Source organism: Artemia sp. Qi Xiang Cuo, chromosome 6 (assembly GCF_049724085.1).
Source record: "Artemia sp. Qi Xiang Cuo chromosome 6, ASM4972408v1, whole genome shotgun sequence".
Taxonomy (NCBI): domain Eukaryota; kingdom Metazoa; phylum Arthropoda; class Branchiopoda; order Anostraca; family Artemiidae; genus Artemia; species Artemia sp. Qi Xiang Cuo.
In genome coordinates, this window is record NC_142799.1 from 38,182,974 (window position 1) to 38,202,973 (window position 20,000).

The window sequence follows — 20,000 nt, forward strand, 5'->3', positions numbered from 1 at the left end:
GTAGTAATAGGTGATTGACCCGTGGTAAGGCATATTACGCAATCACGTTTGAAAGTGCGTACACCCTTACTACTATTAAATAGTATTAACAATAGTTTTTGAACTTAACATCAAAAGATGTGTTTGATATGCTATTCCAAGTTGACATATAAGGTACCAACCAAACCTATAGGACTAAAATAGTTAGGTAATACTGGATGAAGAATGATGACTACCCAACATTGTGTTTTGGGGCAATCCATGCAAGCCCAAACCAAATTCATGAACCACTTGAATAGAGTGCTAAAAGGTCACAGGATTCGACTTGAAGGAAACACGAATAAGGAGGGTGCAAAGTATGAAGTCCTGAACAGATTGCAGTGAAGGAGAAGTTTACGTAGTTGTGTTTGCGTCAGATTAACTTTGTTTTCTATCCTTTGTCCGTAGTAGTAATTGTCGTATTCCTAAATCCCCCTCTGACATCCTCTAGGAATAAGCAGGTGGTAGAAATCCCCCTTTCATCTGTGAGAATGTCCCTATGAATAGGGAAAAATCACTAGCATTAATCATAATAGTATTAATGTTCATTGTCAAGTCTATCATTTTATTTATTTTTCTTTTAAAGGAAAAGTCCCAGTTCACTAACAGTAATGGCAGCTGTGCATAACATACATTCATCCCTCCCGGATGCGCAACAGTTGAGTGTTTCTTCCATTGTGCGGCATGAAGGATTTATCTACCCAAAGCCAAAAGATGACATTGCTCTTCTTCAAATTTCTTCAGACATAAACTGGTCCAAAAACGTAAAACCAGCATGCATTGCCCGTGGCAGCACTAGTCCTTCTACTGGATCTGTTGCTATGATTGCTGGCTGGGGTTGGACTCACGAAAGCAAAGCTGGTAAGTCAAATCTGTATCACACAAAGTTACTCAAAGCAAAACCAGTTTAAATGGTCAAAGCTTGTTGTGATAAGAAAATGACCATGTTCCTCTTAAATTAAAGACAAGAACGCCAATTATATACAGGTTAACTGTGAACCAGTTAACTACGAAGTTTTGCTATAAATAAAACCAAATATTTAAAGCATTAAAACCATTTTACTTTCAAAGACTGTAAATTTTTCATGAATGTATGGAAAAAAATGTCAAGTATCAGTAACATACTACAACTAACAACTCACTGCAGCACCATACCACCTGAGGCCAACACAACTACGCAATCTTCTTCTCCATTCCAATCTATTCAAAGCCTCCCTCTTTATACCCTCTCAGGAAGTTCCTATTTTCCTTAAATCCTTCAATACACCATCCACCCATCCCGACCGGGGACGACCTGCTTTTTGTTTGGCCCTAGACGAATATCCATCAAGGACAATTCTTTGGCAATTTTTCATCCTTGAACGTGCCCTAGTCATCTCGATGTTTCTCTTATTATAGCCCTAAAAGCTGGATTGAACCACACTTTTCATACAACCTATTGTTATCTTCCTGTTCTTCGAAACTTTTTTCAACTCTGTGAAAAACACCTTGGGACTTGGCTATTCTACTTTTAACATCTTCACTGCACCCACCGTCTTTACAAATAATCCTACCTAGGTAAGTATAGCTTTCCACTTGATCGATCTTCCCATTACCCAACATCACCTTTTTACCTCCATGTATTCCTAGCCTTAGCGGCTTAGTCGTCTTAAAATTATTTTCAAACTTACTTTTGCATCCTAAACTCGCAAAACCTCTAAAGGTTCATCTATTATGCTAACACTTTCATCTATGACGCTAGGATGCTCATAATCCAAGGCCAGGAGACTTTTACTTCCCCATTTATTTTTATGTTCTCTCATTGCCTTTGCTGTGCTCCTTAGGACATAGTCTATCAAAAGGATTCATATAAACGAGGATACAATGCAACCCTGCTTAACTCCTGATTTAATACGAAACCAGCTACAAACCTCATTTCCAGCCTTAAGTGCGGCAATGTTATTCTCGTGTACAGCACTAATCAAGTCTGGTGTACCATACAAGGACAAGACCTTTAGTAAATCTCTTCTATCAGCTGAATCAAAAGCTTGTTTATAATCTATGAAACTGAGAAATAAAGGCCTTTAATGACCCAGGAACTTCTCAATTATTAATTTAAGAGTGCAAAATTGGTGGAAACATCCTCTACCCTTCTTACAAAGGTATTCAGTGCCATTTAGACAGCATTAACGCTTCTTTGAGCTTTTATAATAGGAACTAAAATGTGTGATTGCTTTATTTCCATGATGAACTATAGAGGACGAATTCATCGTTTAAAAACTTTTGTATGGAAGTTTCTTTTGAATATTCATAACACAAGGAAAGTCAGTCTAACAATTTCTTTTAAATTAGACTCTAGTGACTTATTTGACCATCTTCTAAAATTTAGCAGGAATCCTGTAAGGGTCCTTATACACTTTACACCGTTAGAGAAAATTCAATTTGCATCCAAGCCAATGCGGGCAAATTATTCATCTGGTCTCACATGTTAAAAGTAAAGATAATGAAAGCATGTGAGTGCCGTTGGAAATACTTGTTCCAAATAAAATATATGCTAAGTTAGTTAAATTAGAAGTAAAAAACGCTCACAGCAGAAATATAAAAACATTTTCGACAGGGGAAGAGGATTGCAACAGACAACAGATTTTTTTGGAACGTCGTTGTCCTTTTTGGAAAAAGGCATTTTATATTTGTTTAAAGTTTATGTAAATTCCAGAGCTTTAAGAGAAGCCCTGTTATCATTAAGGTCTCTAATGTGAAATGAAAGACTGCGGCTGAAAATTTTTTGCAAGTTTAATTGAGTCAGTGTATTTTAGAGTTATTTCAATTCTGTTCATTAAGAAAATATATCAGAACTGAACTTGTTTTGTAGTTATGGATGGGATGAAGTCTCCCCCCCAACCTCCATGAAATTTTTTTTCTGTCAAGACATTTTGGTATTCCAGTCCCCCCTCCCTCCTTGGAAATTGGTTTTCAGTGTGTACTTTTACAAGAGTTCTGTTGTAGAAAACGAGACAAATTTTATTCACACAACTTTAGCTTCTACCAGCCAAACCTCTGTTAGTAGTATTAGTAAAAAAAAATTCTGAAATTAAATAATAAAATCGACGACTTAAAGTTTATTAGTATGGAACAACGAAGTTTTTGAAAGAGAAGTAAAGACCTATATTAAGCCCCAAATGAGCGGAAATAAACTCATATAATATATCAAACTCAAAATAAACAGAAATTGATATCAGTCAATAAATAAGACCCAAAGCTGAACAAAATTGATATAATCAAATCAAACTTAAAAAAAGGAGAAATTAATACACACAGAAGTAGGGCGAGCACCCCAGCCCTTCTAAAGGCCAGGGGATCAATTTTGCTTTACTGAAAAGCTTTTTTATTTCTAGGAGTGCGTTTTTATTTGTCATAACATCAACAACAACATAACAGCAAAATATTTTCTAAAGCTAATCAAGGTTCCCAAATGAGAGTGGTGCTCTCTGTTCCCTTTCCTCCCTATGAAAACATCTCAACGGCTAGAATGTCCTCTTTATTGCATTGAAAACAACATAAATTTTGAACATGGTGTTCTTTTTTTGGCTAAACATTACACTCTGAGTAGTGTGTTATATAAAGGCGCGAATTACACAAGGAATTACACAAGAATATGCGGTGTCATTTGACGTATGCATTGTAAAAAGCGAGCAATCCTTTACCTACAAAGTGGCAAAGCTTTTTTTTAAACTATATAAAATAACACCTTAGACACTACCTTATCAGGTGTAATTTGCAAAAAAGCGACTGGTTTTTCTGATTTTTTTGAAGATTGCCTTAACTCGAGAGTAGTTTGTTATTAAAAAATTTGATGCTACAATCAGAATTGTTTGATTGACATTTGCAAAAAGGGGTAAGGGATTTGCGGATTGGAGTGTAACTCGAGAGTAGTTTGTTATTAAAAACTTGGATACTACAATCAGAATTGTTTGATTGACATTTGCAAAAAGGGGTAAGGGATTTGCGGATTGATGTGTAACTCGAGAGTAGTTTGTTATTAAAAAATTGGATGCTACAATGAGAATTATTTGATTGATATTTGCAAAAATGGGTAAGGGCTTTGCGGATTGGAGTGTAACTCGAGAGTAGTTTGTTATTAAAAAATTGTATGTTAAAATCAGAATTGTATGATTGACATTTGCAAAAAGGGGTAAGGTATTTGCGGATTGGAGTATAACTCGAGAGTAGTTTGTTATTAAAAACTTGGATGCTACAATGAGAATTGTTTGATTGACATTTGCAAAAAAGGGATAAGGGATTCGCGAATTGGACTATACGAACGATCTTATTTGAATAACAGGGGAAAAAAACAGAGCTAGATAGTATTTTTGAATTGGATTTTATGAAGGTGGAGAAAAGAAGGGGTGGTCTTATGACTTGACCTAGCTTTACTTCTTCGATGTGTACTGTATAATACACAAGTGGTGGGGTGATGGGAGCGGGATGTCTTAGAGTACTTATAGTGCTGTACTGTGGGCCGAATTCCTAGCGAAAAACCCGAGTGAATGACTTGAAAATAAAATTTTTAACGAGAAATGGCTGAAAAGTGTTTTGGGGGAGATGAGTTGATTGGCAGAAGGATCTCTTAGAGTACTTATAGTTCTGTACTCTGGGCCAAGCTGCTAGCAAAAAATCCGGATGGATGACTTGAAATAAAATTTTTAACGAGAAATGGCTGAAAAGACTCTAGTTTTTTGTAAGAAAATTTTGGAAAATACAATTCTCTGGTTCAAATTTGAAACTTAAGTTCAGTTATGGATCGAAAAATAAACTATTTCTGTAAAATCTGAGCTAATAATGGTTTTTGACCGTAAACTCTAGTTTTTTTTGTAAGAAAATTATGTAAAATACAATTCTCTGATTCAAATGTGAAATTTAAGTCCATTTATGGATCGAAAAATAAACTATTTCTGTAAAATCTGAGCTAATAAGGGCTTTTGACCGTAAACTCTAGTTTTTTGTAAGGAAATTATGGAAAATACAATTCTATGGTTCAAATGTGAAACTTAAGTCCAGTGATGTATAAAAAAAAAACTATTTCTGTAAAATCTGAGCTAATAAGGGTTTTTGACCGTAAACTCTAGTTTTTTGTAAGAAAATACAATTCTCTGGTTCAAATGTGAAACTTAAGTCCAGTTATGAATCGAAATATAAACTATTTCTGTAAAATCTGAGCTAATAAGGGTTTTTGACCGTAAACTCTAGTTTTTTGTAAGAAAATTAAGGAAAATACAATTCTCAGGTTCAAATGTGAAACTTAGATCAATTTTTGATCGAAAAATAAAAGTATTCCCGTGAAATCTAAGCTAATAAGGGTTTTTGACCGTAAACTAGTTTTTTGTAAGAAAATTATGGAAAGTTGTCACCATTCAATGCTACAATAACACTAACATGTGAACAAATTTCTAATGGGGGGTGATCCACATGTTCTATATGCATTTCATCTTTGCTATTATTTGGTTCATTAATTGTTTAATTAATGGTAGTGACGTTTGCTGGCACTTTGTTTTTCATCGATTCATCTTTATATTCCTTAGTGATATTTTCTGCCAATGCCCTTTTTATTTTTCCGGCAATTTCACTGTCTATTACAACATTATTTTTGCATAGGTATACACAGGTAACAGTTTCGGCACGTAGACAAGATATGTTTTATGATATTACTAGAAGAGTATACATTTCTTCTTTTGACCTTCCGTTGAATGCTAATACCCGAAAGTTGACGATGGGGTGTAACAAGAGGTAGCATGTTACTACAAGCACTAGCAAGAAGATGTCCTTCTTCATCAACTATTGTTTTTATGTTGGCATTCTCTTTGAGTGATATCATCTCTGGATATCTCATTCTTGCATATCCACCATAATAAGAGTGGAATTTTTTTGGTGCTCCAAAGAAATTAAATTCCTTGCTATCATGACAATCCAAGCATTCATTTCCCATAGCGCCACCATTTTTACTTGTTTCATAGTTTAAATACTTTTTCTTGTCGGCAGTCAATACTAAAATAACATTCACATGTGAACACACTTTATTAAAATGCTCCATCTTTACTTTTTTTTTTAAGATATGACTTATGTGTTTATTGTTCCACTGCGTAAAAAATACTGATTTAATACATGCAATAAACTAGGTAGGGTCGGTAACCGGACATAGAATACCAGTGGGAAAGCCACATCGTGTCTCTGAGCAATCATAGAGTACATTTGTTAGAGCCGTAAGCATATTTTGTCATTTTAAGATACGTACAAAAAAAATAATAAAAAAAATGAAGTTGAATAATTTCGAAGTTTAGAAAAAAAAGTTTGTTTTTATGAAAAAAATATTGAATTAGAACAATCAGTCCTCAGCATTATGAGTATCCAAAATGGACGTAAGTTTCACATTTGAATAATAGAATTGTATTTTCCATAATTTTATTACAAAAAAAACTAGAGTCTACAGTCGAAAACCATTATTGTCTCAGATTCTACAGAAATAGTTTACTTTTCGATCCAATACTTGAATTAAGTTTTACAATTGAACCTGAGAATTGTATTTTCCATAATTTTCTTACAAAAAACTAGAGTTTATGGTCAAAAACCCTTATTAGCTTAGATTTTATAGAAATAGTTTTATTTTTCGATCCATAACTGGACTTAAGTTTCTCCTATGAGCCAACGAATTGTATTTTCCATAATTTTCTTACAAAAAACTAGTTTACGGTCAAAAACCCTTATTAGCTTAGATTTTACGGGAATACTTTTATTTTTGGATCCAAACCTAAGTTTCACATTTGAACCTGAGAATTGTATTTTCCTTAATTTTGTTACAAAAAAACTAGAGTTTACGGTCCAAAACCCTTATTAGCTCAGATTTTACAGAAAACTAGAGTTTACGGTCAAAAACCCTTATTAGCTCAGATTTTACAGAAATAGTTTATTTTTCGATTCAAAACAGGACTTAAGTTTCACATTTTAACCATAGAATTTTATTTTCCATAATTTTATTACAATAAACTAGAGTTTACGGTCAAAAACCCTTATTAGCTTAGATTTTATGAAATGGTTTTATATTTCGATCCATAACTGGACTTAAGTTTCACCTATGAGCCAACGAATTGTATTTTCCATAATTTTCTTACAAAAAACTAGTTTATGGTCAAAAACCCTTATTAGCTTACATTTTACGGGAATACTTTTATTTTTCGATCCAAAATGGACCTAAGTTTCACATTTGAACCTGAGAATTGTATTTTCCTTAATTTTGTTACAAAAAACTAGAGTTTGCGGTCAAAAACCCTTATTAGCTCAGATTTTACAGAAATAGTTTATTTTTCGATTCATAACAGGACTTAAGTTTCACATTTGAACCAGATAATTGTATTTTCTTACAAAAAAACTAGAGTTTACGGTCAAAAACCCTTATTAGCTCAGATTTTACAGAAATGGGTTTTTTTTATCCATAACTGGACTTAAGTTTCACATTTGAACCATAGAATTGTATTTTCCATAATTTTCTTACGAAAAACTAGAGTTTACGGTCAAAAAACCTTATTAGCTCAGATTTTACAGAAATAGTTTTATTTTTCGATCCAAAATGGACCTAAGTTTCACATTTGAACCAGAGAATTGTATTTTCCATAATTTTCATACAAAAAACTAGTTTACGGTCAAAAACCCTTATTAGCTTAGATTTTACGGGAATACTTTTTTTTCGATCCAAAATGGACCTAAGTTTCACATTTGAACGTGAGAATTGTATTTTCTTTAATTTTCTTACAAATAACTAGAGTTTACGGTCAAAAACCCTTATTAGCTCAGATTTTACAGAAATAGTTTATTTTTCGATTCATAACTGGACTTAAGTTTCACATTTGAACCAGAGAATTGTATTTTCTTACAAAAAACTAGAGTTTACGGTCAAAAACCCTTATTAGCTCAGATTTTACAAAAATAGTTTTTTTATCCATAACTGGACTTAAGTTTCATATTTGAACCATAGAATTGTATTTTCCATAATTTCCTTACAAAAACTAGAGTTTACGGTCAAAAACCCTTATTAGCTCAAATTTTACAGAAATAGTTTATTTTTCGATCCATAACTGGACTTAAGTTTCACATTTGAACCTGAGAATCGTATTTTCCATAATTTTCTTACAAAAAAAACTAGAGTTTACGGTCAAAAACCCCCATTAGCTCAGATTTTATAGAAATAGTTGATTTTTCGATTCATAACTGGACTTAATTTTCAGATTTGAACCAGAGATTTGTATTTTCCATAATTTTCTTACAAAAAACTAGAGTTTACGGTCAAAAACCCTTATTAGCTCAGATTTTACAGAAAACTAGAGTTTACGGTCAAAAACCCTTATTAGCTCAGATTTTACAGAAATAGTTTATTTTTCGATCCAAAACTGGATTTGAGTTTCACATTTGAACCAGAGAATTGTATTTTCCATAATTTTCTTACAAAAAACTAGAGTTTACAGTTAAAAACCCTTATTAGCTCAGATTTTACAGAAATAGTTTTATTTTTCGATCCAAAATGGACCTAAGTTTCACATTTGAACCAGAGAATTGTATTTTCCCTAATTTTCTTACAAAAAACTAGTTTACGGTCAAAAACCCTTATGAGTTTAGATTTTACGGTAATACTTTTATTTTTCCATCCAAAATGGACCTAAGTTTCACATTTGAACCAGAGAATTGTATTTTCCTTAATTTTCTTACAAAAAACTAGAGTTTACGGTCAAAAACCCTTATTAGCTCAGATTTTACAGAAATAGTTTATTTTTCGATCCATAACTGGACTTAAGTTTCACATTTGAACCAGAGAATTGTATTTTCTTACAAAAGACTAGAGTTTACGGTCAAAAACCCTTATTAGCTCAGATTTTACAGAAATATTTATTTTTCAATCCAATACTGAACTTAAGTTTCACATTTGAACCAGAGAATTGTATTTTCCATAATTTTCTTACAAAAAAACTAGAGTTTACGGTCAAAAACCCTTATTAGCTCAGATTTTATAGAAATAGTTTATTTTTCGATTCATAACTTGACTTAAGTTTCACATTTGAACCAGGGAATTGTATTTCCCATAATTTTCTTACAAAGAACTAGAGTCTTTTCAGTCATTTCTCGTTAAAACTTTTATTTCAAGTCATCCACACGGGTTTTTCGCTAGCAACTTGGCCCACAGTACAGCACTATAAGTACTCTAAGAGATCCTTCTGCCAATCAACTAATCTCCCCCAAAACACTTTTCAGCAATTTCTCGTAAAAAATTTTATTTTCAAGTCATCCACTCGGGTTTTTCGCTATGAATTCGGCTCACAGTACAGCACTATAAGTACTCTAAGACACCCCGCTCCCATCACCCCATCACTTGTGTATTATACAGTACACATCGAAGAAGTAAAGCTAGGTCAAGTCATAAGACCACCCCTTTTTTTCTCCACCTTCATAAAATCCAATTCGCAAATACTATCTAGCTCTGTTTTTTCCCTATTATTCAAATAAGATCGTTCGTATAGTCCAATTTGCGAATCCCTTATCCCTTTTTTGCAAATGTCAATCAAACAATTCTGATTGTAGCATCCAATTTTTTAATAACAAACTACTCTCGAGTTACACTCCAATCCGCAAATCCCTTACCCCTTTTTGCAAATGTCAATCAAACAATTTTGATTGTAGCGTCCAATTTTTTAATAACAAACTATTACCGAGTTACACTCCAATCCGCAAATCCCTTACCGCTTTTTGCAAATGTCAATCAAACAATTCTGAATGTAGCATCCAATTTTTTAATAACAAACTACTCTCGAGTTACACTCCAATCCGCAAATCCCTTACCCCTTTTTTCAAATGTCAATCAAACAATTCTCATTGTAGTATCCAATTTTTTAATAACAAACTGCTCTGGAGTTACACTTCAATCCGCAAATCCCTTACCCCTTTTTGCAAGTGTCAATCAAACAATTCTGATTATAGTATCCAATTTTTTAATAACAAACTACTCTCGAGTTACACTCCAATCCGCAAATCCCTTACCCCTTTTTGCAAATGTCAATCATACAATTCTGAATGTAACATCCAATTTTTTAATAACAAACTACTCTCGAGTTAAGGCAATCTTCCAAAAAATCAGAAAAACCAGTCGCTTTTTTGCAATGTCCACGTGATACTGTAGTGTCTCAGGTGTAAGTTTCGATAGTTTAAAAACATGCTTGGCCACTTTTTAGGTAAAGGATTGCTCGCTTTTTACAATGCATACGTCAAATGACACCGCATATTCTTGTGTAATTCCTTGTGTAATTCGCGTCTTTATATAACACACTACTACTCTGGTCTTTAGAAGGCTTAAGGTTAGCTCTACTACTGTTTGTGGTAATTTCTCGTAGTTTTAATTAAGTTTGACTTGGTCATTAATCATAATCGATTCGTTTTTGGGTCTCATTTATTGATAGACAACGATTTCCGATTTTTTTTTTTTTTTTTTTTTTTAATTTAATTTTGAGCTTGTCTCTGCTCGACTTTTGCTTTTCTACTTTTCCTTGAAGCACTTTATGGATTTTTTTTTCGGTCTGTTTTTCATTGACATTTTTTTAAACTGGTTCATAAAGGGATGTTTGTGAAGGTTTTTTCGGTTTTCTAGCTCAAAATTAAGATTTTGGCTTGCTATCTATATATTAGTCAAAACTTGGTAACAGTTCTTTATAATAGTTTTATTATTTGATTTTGGTTGGATGTGAACATTAGTCAAATGGACTGAAAATCAGCATAACTTTTAACTTCCTATAAAGCTGAATCTGTAACTGCCCCCATCCTGTTATAAACTGCTGTAAATTTATCGACCATTTTGTTATAAAAACATAACTGTGTTATTTTGTGTTGTAACTGCTTGTTTGTTCAAATAAATGCTTTTGATCTCATCAAAGGCACCGCTATAGTAATGCCTATACTAAAGGCCATACGGTTGGAATATTTTTTTTTTGCCAGAAGCACTTCATATGGAAGGGTTGGTCATATAAACTTTGCAGGGTGCTCATTCGATTGGAAATTGGAAGTTCTAGTGCCCTTTTTAAGAGTCAAAAGTGGTCGGAGGGCTACTAGCTCCCTCCCTCCCCCACATCTTTTTTTCCTCAAATGTATCTGATAAAAATTTTGAGACAGCCATTTTGTTAAAAATAGTGCAAAGATCATATACCAAAACTCTGGAGTGGACACTCCCCCCACTAAGGCCCCGGGGAAGGCGTTGTAAAATATGCCCTGGGGGCATATATGGTTCTTATGGAAGGGATGCTAGTATAAACTTCAGAGAGGATTCATTTCATTGTAAATTGAAAGTTATAGTTCACTTTTCAACAGTCGAAAGAGATCAGAGGGCAACTAGACCCCTCCCCCCCCCACATCTTTTTTCCCCAAAACCATCTAATAAAAATTTCGAGATAGCCATTCTGTTTAAAATAGTTTAAACACCAGGTACAAAAAAAATCCCGAGTCAAACAAACCCTCTGGGCCAGGGGCAAGTGTTTTAAGTTATGCTCCTGGGACGGATAAGGTTTTCATGTAAGGGGCGGTCATTTAAACTTCACAAATGGCTCAGTTGATTGGAAAGTGAAAGTTCTAGTTACCTTTTTATGAGTCAAAAGGAATTGGAGGTTAAATACCCCCCCCCCCACACACACACACACTCCCTCTTTTCCTCAAATGCATCCGATCAAAATTTTCAAATTGCCTGTTTGTTTCAAATAGTCCAATGATCGGATAACAAAAACTTCAAGGCCAACATAATCCCCCCTCAGAGCCTGGGGAGAAGTGGTTGGAAAATGGTATGTAAGAATTGGTTGTATAAACCTTGAAGGGGACTCAAATGATTAGAAATTGAAAGTTCTAATTTCCTTTATAAGAGTCAAATTTGAGCTGATCCGCCCCTCCCCAACCCTCTTTAACCCAAATGCGTCAAATAAATTTTTTTATATAGCCATTTTGTTCAAAATAGACCAATGAAGATGTAACAAAAACTCCAGGGATAATACAGCCCCCAAGAACCTGGGGCCAAGTGTTGTAATTTATGCCCCGGGGGTATATAAGGTTTTTATGGAAGGAATGGTCGTATAACCCTCGGAGACGGCTCATTCGATTGTAAATCGGAATTTCTAGTGCCCTTTTTAAGAGTCAAAAGTAATCGGAGGGCAACTAGCCCTCCCCCTCAAGGCCTGTTTTCCAATGTATCCGATCGAAATTTTGAGATGACTATTTTGTTCAAAATAGTTTAAATACCAAATACCAAAACTGAGTGGTCAACACAACCTCCCCGAGCTTGGGAGGTAGGTTATGCCCTGGGGTAGATAAAGTTTTATGTCAGGGTGGTCGTCTAAACATCAGAAGTTGTTCATTTGGTTGGAAATTGAAAGTTCTCGTTACTTTTTTAAGAATCACCAAAAGTGATTGGCGGGCATACACCCCCCTCCCCAAATCCTCTTTTCCCCAAATGTATCCGATCAAAATTTTGAGATAGCCATTTTGTTTGATATGGTCCAACGATCAGATGTCAAAACTGCAGGTTCAACCTACCCCCTACCCCCTAAAAATAAACTGGGGAAGGTTTGTAAGGCATATAAGGTTCTTATGGGAGAGGTGGTCATATAAACTTCAGAGAGGACTCAAATGATTAGAAATTGAAAGTTCTAGTTCCCTTTTTAAAAGTAAAAGTGATGCGGCGGCAACTAGCCTCCCCCATCAACCGTCTTTTCCCTAAATGTGTCCGATAAAATTTTTGAGATTTTCATTTTGTGTACACCAAAGATCATATAAAAATAACTCTGGGGTCTACATAACCCTCCAGAACCCGGGGGAAAGTGCTGTAAACTATGCCCCAGGGGCATATAAGGTTCTTATGGAAGGAATGATCGTATAAACTTCGGAAAGAGCTCCTTCTTTTGGAAATTAAAGATTTTAGTTCTATTTTTAAGAGTCAAAAGGAACCGGAGGGCAACTAACCCCCTGTCCTCTCTACATCAAATCCATCTGATCAAATTTTTGAGATAACTATTTTGTTAAAATAAGTCAAATGTCAGATAACAAAAACTCCAGGATTAACACAGCCCCCAGAACCCGGGGAAAAGTGTTTGATGTTATGCCCTGGGGGCATAAAAGGTTCTCATGTGTGGGTTTTGAAAATAGCTCAAAGATCAGATAAGCCCAACCCCAACTCAAGAAACATATGAAGATTATTTTATTCCAAAGCTTATGGAAACTGACCCCTGCCTTCTCTGTGTGGCCTGACCCCTCCCCCTCCAAATAAAAACTTTTAACGATATTCTATTCCGAAAATTATGGCAACTCACCCCTGACCCTCCATGGTCTGACCCCCCCCCCCCCAAAAAAAAAATAAAATTTTTTATTCCAAAACTTATGAGAGCTAACCCCTGGTCCTCCATAGCCCGATAACCCTCCCCCTCACCCAAAAATTACCAATAATAAATCATATGAGCTGACCCCTGGCCCTCCCTCCATAGCTCACACCTACTGCACTATTAGCGCTTTACTGAACACGAATTATATTACAAATATTTTCTTTTGTACTTATTACAACAGTTTAATTTTATTTGTTCTTCCCAAGACTGTTCAAGACAAATATAGCTTCACTACAAACAAAAGTTCGGATACTACCCCCTTTCCTGACTGTAAAAAAGTCTAAAGCCTACTATGTCATTGGTGCTTCACTGAAGACGAATTATATTACAAATATGCTCTTTTCTAGTTATTACAGCATCGAAAATGAAAATGAAATGACAGTGAAATAAAATCTTGAACTTATGATCTTTCAACAATTAATAGCATTATATTTCAAATATTCAGTTTTATTTTATTTGTACTTCCAAGACTGTTCATGAAACATATAATTTTCAGTAAAGCACCAATGACACAATAGGTTTTAGACTTTTATTGTGAGAGGAGGAGGCAAAACCCAAATTCTTGATCTTAGTGACATTTGTTCGTTTCAAGCTTGATTTGCAATTTAAGTTCCACTCGTTTTTGGATTATTCGTTTATATTAGTACCTATTGTATACTTGTTTGCTATGATTGTTTATTTATTTTCTGCTTTTTTGGGTTTCATTTATATTTCAATAGTAAAATATTTTTGTTCGTTTTAAGCTTATTTTGCATATTCAATTTAAGCTTTACTTGTTTTACGATTTATTTATTCATTTATATTAGTACCTCTTGTATAATTTTTGCTATAATTGTTTATTTAATTTCTATTCGTTTTGGGTTTCAATTATTCTTTAATAGTAATTTCTTGGCGTTTTGAGTTTGAGTTATAGTAGATTACTGTTTCTTCTGATCTTAAGTTTAATATGGCCTATAATTTCCTTTAAAAAAATTTTTTTGGAAATTTTTATTTTAATTAACCAAATAAAAAGAGTTCTATTTTGTTGTTTAAAAAAACTAAAGACAAATATGACGCAAGAATCAATGCAACAAGCCTTGTTTCCGATTGAAGATCCCTTGAATCCCAAATATTAATGGAAGTGTTATCACGGCTTTAAATTCTGAAGTATATCAGCGTAAAAAAATTCACAAATTCCACACTAAGAATCAATATAACCTCATTTTTCTTCGAGAATCCATTATCCTTCAAAAGATCCCCTTGGTTTCCCAAATCAAAATATAAAACGCACTTAAAGTGTCCACTCCCTCCGTTCAACATTTCCACTAAGTTTTTCACTGGATCCCTTAAGCTGTTCATTTTCATTCCCGAGACATTGCAGCATGGGAATTTGATAACATGTATGTATATAATGTTTAGTTTTTCTATTTAGCTCTACTCTTTTCCCCCATGTCTTATAAGTTTCAATGTAATTCTGTAAACCGTTTCCCAGGGCGCCATAAATGCTACTGTTTTTTATAACGTGAAAATATGTAGTGTCTTTTAATCTATCTCGCTATTGAGTCATCCGTAAGTGACCAAGTCTCATAGAAGCTTAAGCTGCAAAAAACGTTATTTATATAATATACGGATTGAAGAAAAAATTGCTTAGCCCTTCCCCCTTCTCGTCCGAACCTGAAAGTTTTAATTTCCTGCCCGAAGCCTCTTCAAAGACATTGAAGAAGACCTCAATATACTTAGTGTCTTTTGTGCCCCCCCCCCACTCCAAGAAAAATTATAAATTAACTAAACCGTTCTACCCTACAGTACTCATTAAACATTAGAATTTCCAACGTCTTTCGAAATTCTGAGGAACACTGGATTAGCGAAAGATCTCTAAGAGCTCACTCGAGATGCAACAAATTAAGAATAAAAATCTTTTGGTCCATTTTAAGATCCCCTTCCTACCACTCTAAACAAGTACGTATGATTCTGTTCTCCAAAAAGAAGAAAAAAAACATTGTCTCAAGCATCGATCTAATCGGATACACAGGATCAAATATGCATCCCTATTCCCTTTTCGGTTATACTATAAGTTTGCAAACAATGGGCGATTTGCATAATTTTCGATCTTTGTCCCAGAAAATATGGGTTCATATCACCCCGGAGATATCACCCCTCTCACGCCCACATTTTCCCTAAACACATCCAATCAAAATTTTGAGATAACCATTTTGTTCAACGTAGCTTTAAGTTCTGGAAATTAGGTCTTTGAGGATGAAAACCCCCCACAACCCTCAGGGCAAGGGTTTTAAGCTATGTCCTGGGTGCATATAAGATTTTATAGAACGCGCTGTCGTAAAAACTTCAAAAATGGCTCATTCGATTGGAAATTGCAATGGCAAGTGCCCTTTTTAATAGTCGAAAGGGATTGGAAGGCAACTAACAACCCTTCCACGGTCACCATTTCCCCAAACATATCCAATCAAAATTTTGATTGGATGTGTTATATCCAATATTGTTGAACCTTTCGGCTATTTTGAACAAAACGGCAATCTGAGAATATTGATGGGGTGTTTTGTGGGGGTGGAGGCCTGTTAGGAAGAAAGACCACAGGAAGGGTCTGATTTCCCGCCAATCAATTTTGACTCTTAAAAGGCATTAGATATTAATTTTTTATTTTACTTGGCCATATCCATTCTCAAGATGTTGCAGATATGATATTTTGATAAACTATAAGGGCCTAGTGTCTTTGATTTGGTCCAATATCTCTCTCGACATTCAATGAAAGTTTTAACTTAATAACTTTAATCGCCTCTGTGATATTAAAGATATGCCCTTTTGAAAACCTGACAGCCCTTAGAGTCTTTTATTTTACCTTGCTACTTACTAATCCATAAATCACAAGTCTCAGAGGAGCTTATGGGTGAAAAATTTATTTTTATTTTGACTTGAAATAAAATTGTTTAGCCCCTGCCCCCAACACTAAATTTTGATTTTCCATGCTCCACCCTTTCCCTTCCTTGGCCCAGCCGTACATGTAACTTTCAATTCAATCCCCTTAGCCGTTTCCAACATATTGCAGACATCGTATTTGATTAAACTAAATACCAGATACATAGCGTCTTTTGATTTAACTGTATCCTCATCCCCCAGTCAGGTTTAAAGTCCATAAGGACCCCCGCCCTTTCAGATACTCCCTTTAAATCTCAACTTGATCCCTTGAGCTGTTCCTCGATAGTGTAAATAATTTAACAAATCAGGTGCATATAGCGTCTTTGGATTTACTCGGGTACGTCTTTCGTTTTCAGAATACGAGTATAATTCTGGGAACTCAGTGAAATTTGACTTAGCGAATCGGTGTATTTTGACACCCGTAAGGACTCTGTGGGTCATCTCATACCCAAGGGCATATTGGACCTTTGAACAAAAAGGCTATCTCCAAATTTTGATCGGATATCTTTGAAGAATCAGACGGAGTACTTAAAAAGGGTGTAGGGGGAGGGGGGCTGGTTTACATTGAATCACTTTTGGCTCTGAAAAGGGACACTAGAACTGTAAATTTGAAATTGAATAACCCTCCTCCAAAATGTCTTCGACACCTCCTTCCATACGAAGGAACTTTGAAAAAAAAGATCAATAATCCATGAATGCATATCGCTCTTTACTTTTAACAGCCTATTACTCCGTCTACAAAATGTCTAAAGCGACAATTTTGTCTTTTTTGAAGAGTAAACGTTTGAAAATGTGAAAAGTTTTCTTTCAAACAGTTCGTGGTAGCGAATTGTAAGTAAGGAGCGACCCGGCTCAATGGTAACTGAAACTCTAGAAAACGGTATTTTGATACAAATAGATACATAAGAAGATTCTGATTTTAATGCTGATTTCAAATATATAAGTTTTATCAAGTTTAGTCCTACCCATCAAAAGTTACGCGCCTGAAAAAAATTGGCTAATTTTCAAAAAAAGGAGGAAAGACCCCCTAAAGGCTATAGAACCTTAATGAAATTTACCTACCCGGACAAACTTTCCAATATTATTTATATTTAAGTAACACCTACTTCTCAAAATTTCCAAAATCCAATCTCTCCCCCTGACCTCCCTACAAAATATTTTTGAGCGCAATTCCCTTAACTCCCTACATTTTCCTAAAAATGATGCAAAGACCTATCCGGCTCTCCACACACAGGGCTACTGTAAGGACCATTCCTCAATCTATCCCTCCCTAAATATTTCTTACGTTCTCCAAGAGGCATAAAATTCTCCCTTACATACATTACCCATTTCAAATCTTCCGGTGCCAATTCCTTTTTTAGGTACATTTCTTCGCCCCAGTTCTCTCTGACCTCTGCATATAGCCCAAGAGACGGTGAGGTGGCCTTCTCATCTTGCCAAACCTGAACTTCCTGAGACTCTAGCCTAGTAGCAACTAACCTAGATACGGTCCCTACCCTCCCTCCTATCGCCTTTCCCTCATTCCAGTAATTACCTAGCCCTGTACGGTCTAATATATTCTTCACCTAATTTTGCCACGAATCCTTCCCTCTATCCTGAAGCATCATTAAAAATGCTTGTTTAACTAGCCTATTATTTTCTATCGATGACAACCTTTCCCAATATTTAACCATACTAATTAACCTACTGTGTCTCATACACTTTATTCCTATATCTCCTCTCAGCACTAAACCCTTTAAAACTTATTATCAAGGCCTAGCACACGCTTAAAGTATCTCAACTGCATTCTTTCTTAATTTATCCCCTTATCAAACCCCCAAAGCTCCGCCTCGTAATGCAAAGTCGATCTAACCCTAGCATTAAAAATATACTTTAGCCGTCCTACATCCCTAATTTCCTTAATACTACGTTTACCAAAAACATTCCTAGTATTTTATTTCTCTTGCTTTCTACCATCTTAAAATGGTTCTTCCATTTCCCATTTAACGATAGCCTACAACCTAAGTAATGAAAATCATCTACACGGTCAAACTGCCACTGCGAATCTATCTGTTCTCCACTTTTCCGCAAAGAGTAATGCAACAACACTTGTACTTGAAAACTTAATTATCAGGACACCTCTGCCAATCAAATGTTCTTCAAAATCATTAATATACAATGAAAATAGCCTTAGGGAAATTGTACAACCCTGCTTAACACCAAGTCTACTCCTAATAACCTTGGAGAAATCCTTACCTACCCGTACTACAGTCTTAACTATATTATATATAGATGCTATAATACTAACAAATGCGCTTGATAGCCCTAGTGCTAACAACAACTGCACCATTAAATTTCTACCCACTCCATCAAACGCCCCTTTTAAATCCAAGAATGCAACAAAAACTCTACCCTCTTTTCTCCTAACTTGTTTCCTAATAATCCCTAGTAAAATAAAAATCTGATCTATGGGACTATAGCCTTTACTGAACCCTACCTAGGAATCTGATAAAGTTCTATTTTTGTCTACCCAACTATCTATCCTACGACATAATATCTAAGCAAAAACCTTACTAAGTACATTACTTAGGCTTATACCTCCATAATTTCCATGATCTAATCTATCCCTCTTTTTAAATAACAGCACTAGAGTAGAGAGCTATCTTATACTCCGATCGCTCACCCCTGCTGCCACCTACAATTTAGTTTAATGCTGACGGGACTCCTTATATGGGCATAGAGTCATTAGGGAGAATGATTGCGTAATCGGTCAATGACCTCTTTCTCCAGGTTTGTTTTTGGCACGCCCTCAGCGAATGTCAATGTTGTTATTGTTTCCAAGACAAAATGCCAAGGTCAATGTTGTTTTGAACAGAGTCATTAGAGAGAACACTTGGTTAATGAGGTCAATGTTATTGTTGTTGTTTTGGACACGCTCTCAGCGAATGTCAAGGTCAATGTTGTTATTGTTATTCGAGCCAAATGTTGTTGTCGTTCGAAACAAAGTTAATGACATTTCCTTCCTGTTCGAGGCAGATGTTATGATCCGGAAATAGTATTTGTTATTGTTATTCGAGCCAAATGTTGTTGTCGTTCGAAGCAAAGTTAATGACACTTCCTTCCTGTTCGAGGCAGATGTTATGATCCGGAAATAGTATTTGTTATTGTTATTCGAGCCAGATGTTATGAGGTTCCCAGAAACAGTTAATTAATGTCTGACAGATGACGTCAAGTTAATTAATGTCCTTGCATTTCCAAAGAGAATTGTCACCGAGAAACAGTTAGATCACACATGATGTCATGATTGATTGATTGGCACAAAAGGGGAATTAATTTGTTGTTCTATAGAGAATTGATTTACGAAAGTGAAATTAATTTGTTGTTTCTAACAAGAGAATCGTTTCCGAGCAGACGTATTGATCTTAGCGCGCGAAAAGGTTTCCAAATAATTTGAAATGCATTGGCGCAGAGATGCCAAACAAAGGGAACATGCCGAAATTCCGTTTAGGGTTAATTTTGGCGAAACCGTTTTAGCTATTTTATGGAACTATTTCGGCGAAACAGCTAGAGACATTTTAAAAGGTGATTTTTGAAGAGATTTTGGAAGAGGTTTTGAGTGTGGTCGTTATAATACACAAGTTGTATTTTAACAGTGTTGTGAGGTGCTCT

The 20,000-nt window shown here is 35.0% G+C and overlaps 1 protein-coding gene across 1 annotated transcript in view; it reads left to right on the forward strand.

Moving 5' to 3' along the window:
* Positions 1–207: 207 nt before the first annotated feature.
* Positions 208–20,000, forward strand: part of LOC148951199 (trypsin-1-like) — a 49,385-nt gene continuing 29,592 nt past the window's right edge. Inside the window, exons 1-2 of the mRNA XM_089091024.1 lie at positions 208–335; positions 605–879. Coding sequence (XP_088947150.1) covers positions 208–335; positions 605–879 — 403 coding nt within the window. The remainder of the gene's footprint in view (positions 336–604; positions 880–20,000) is intronic.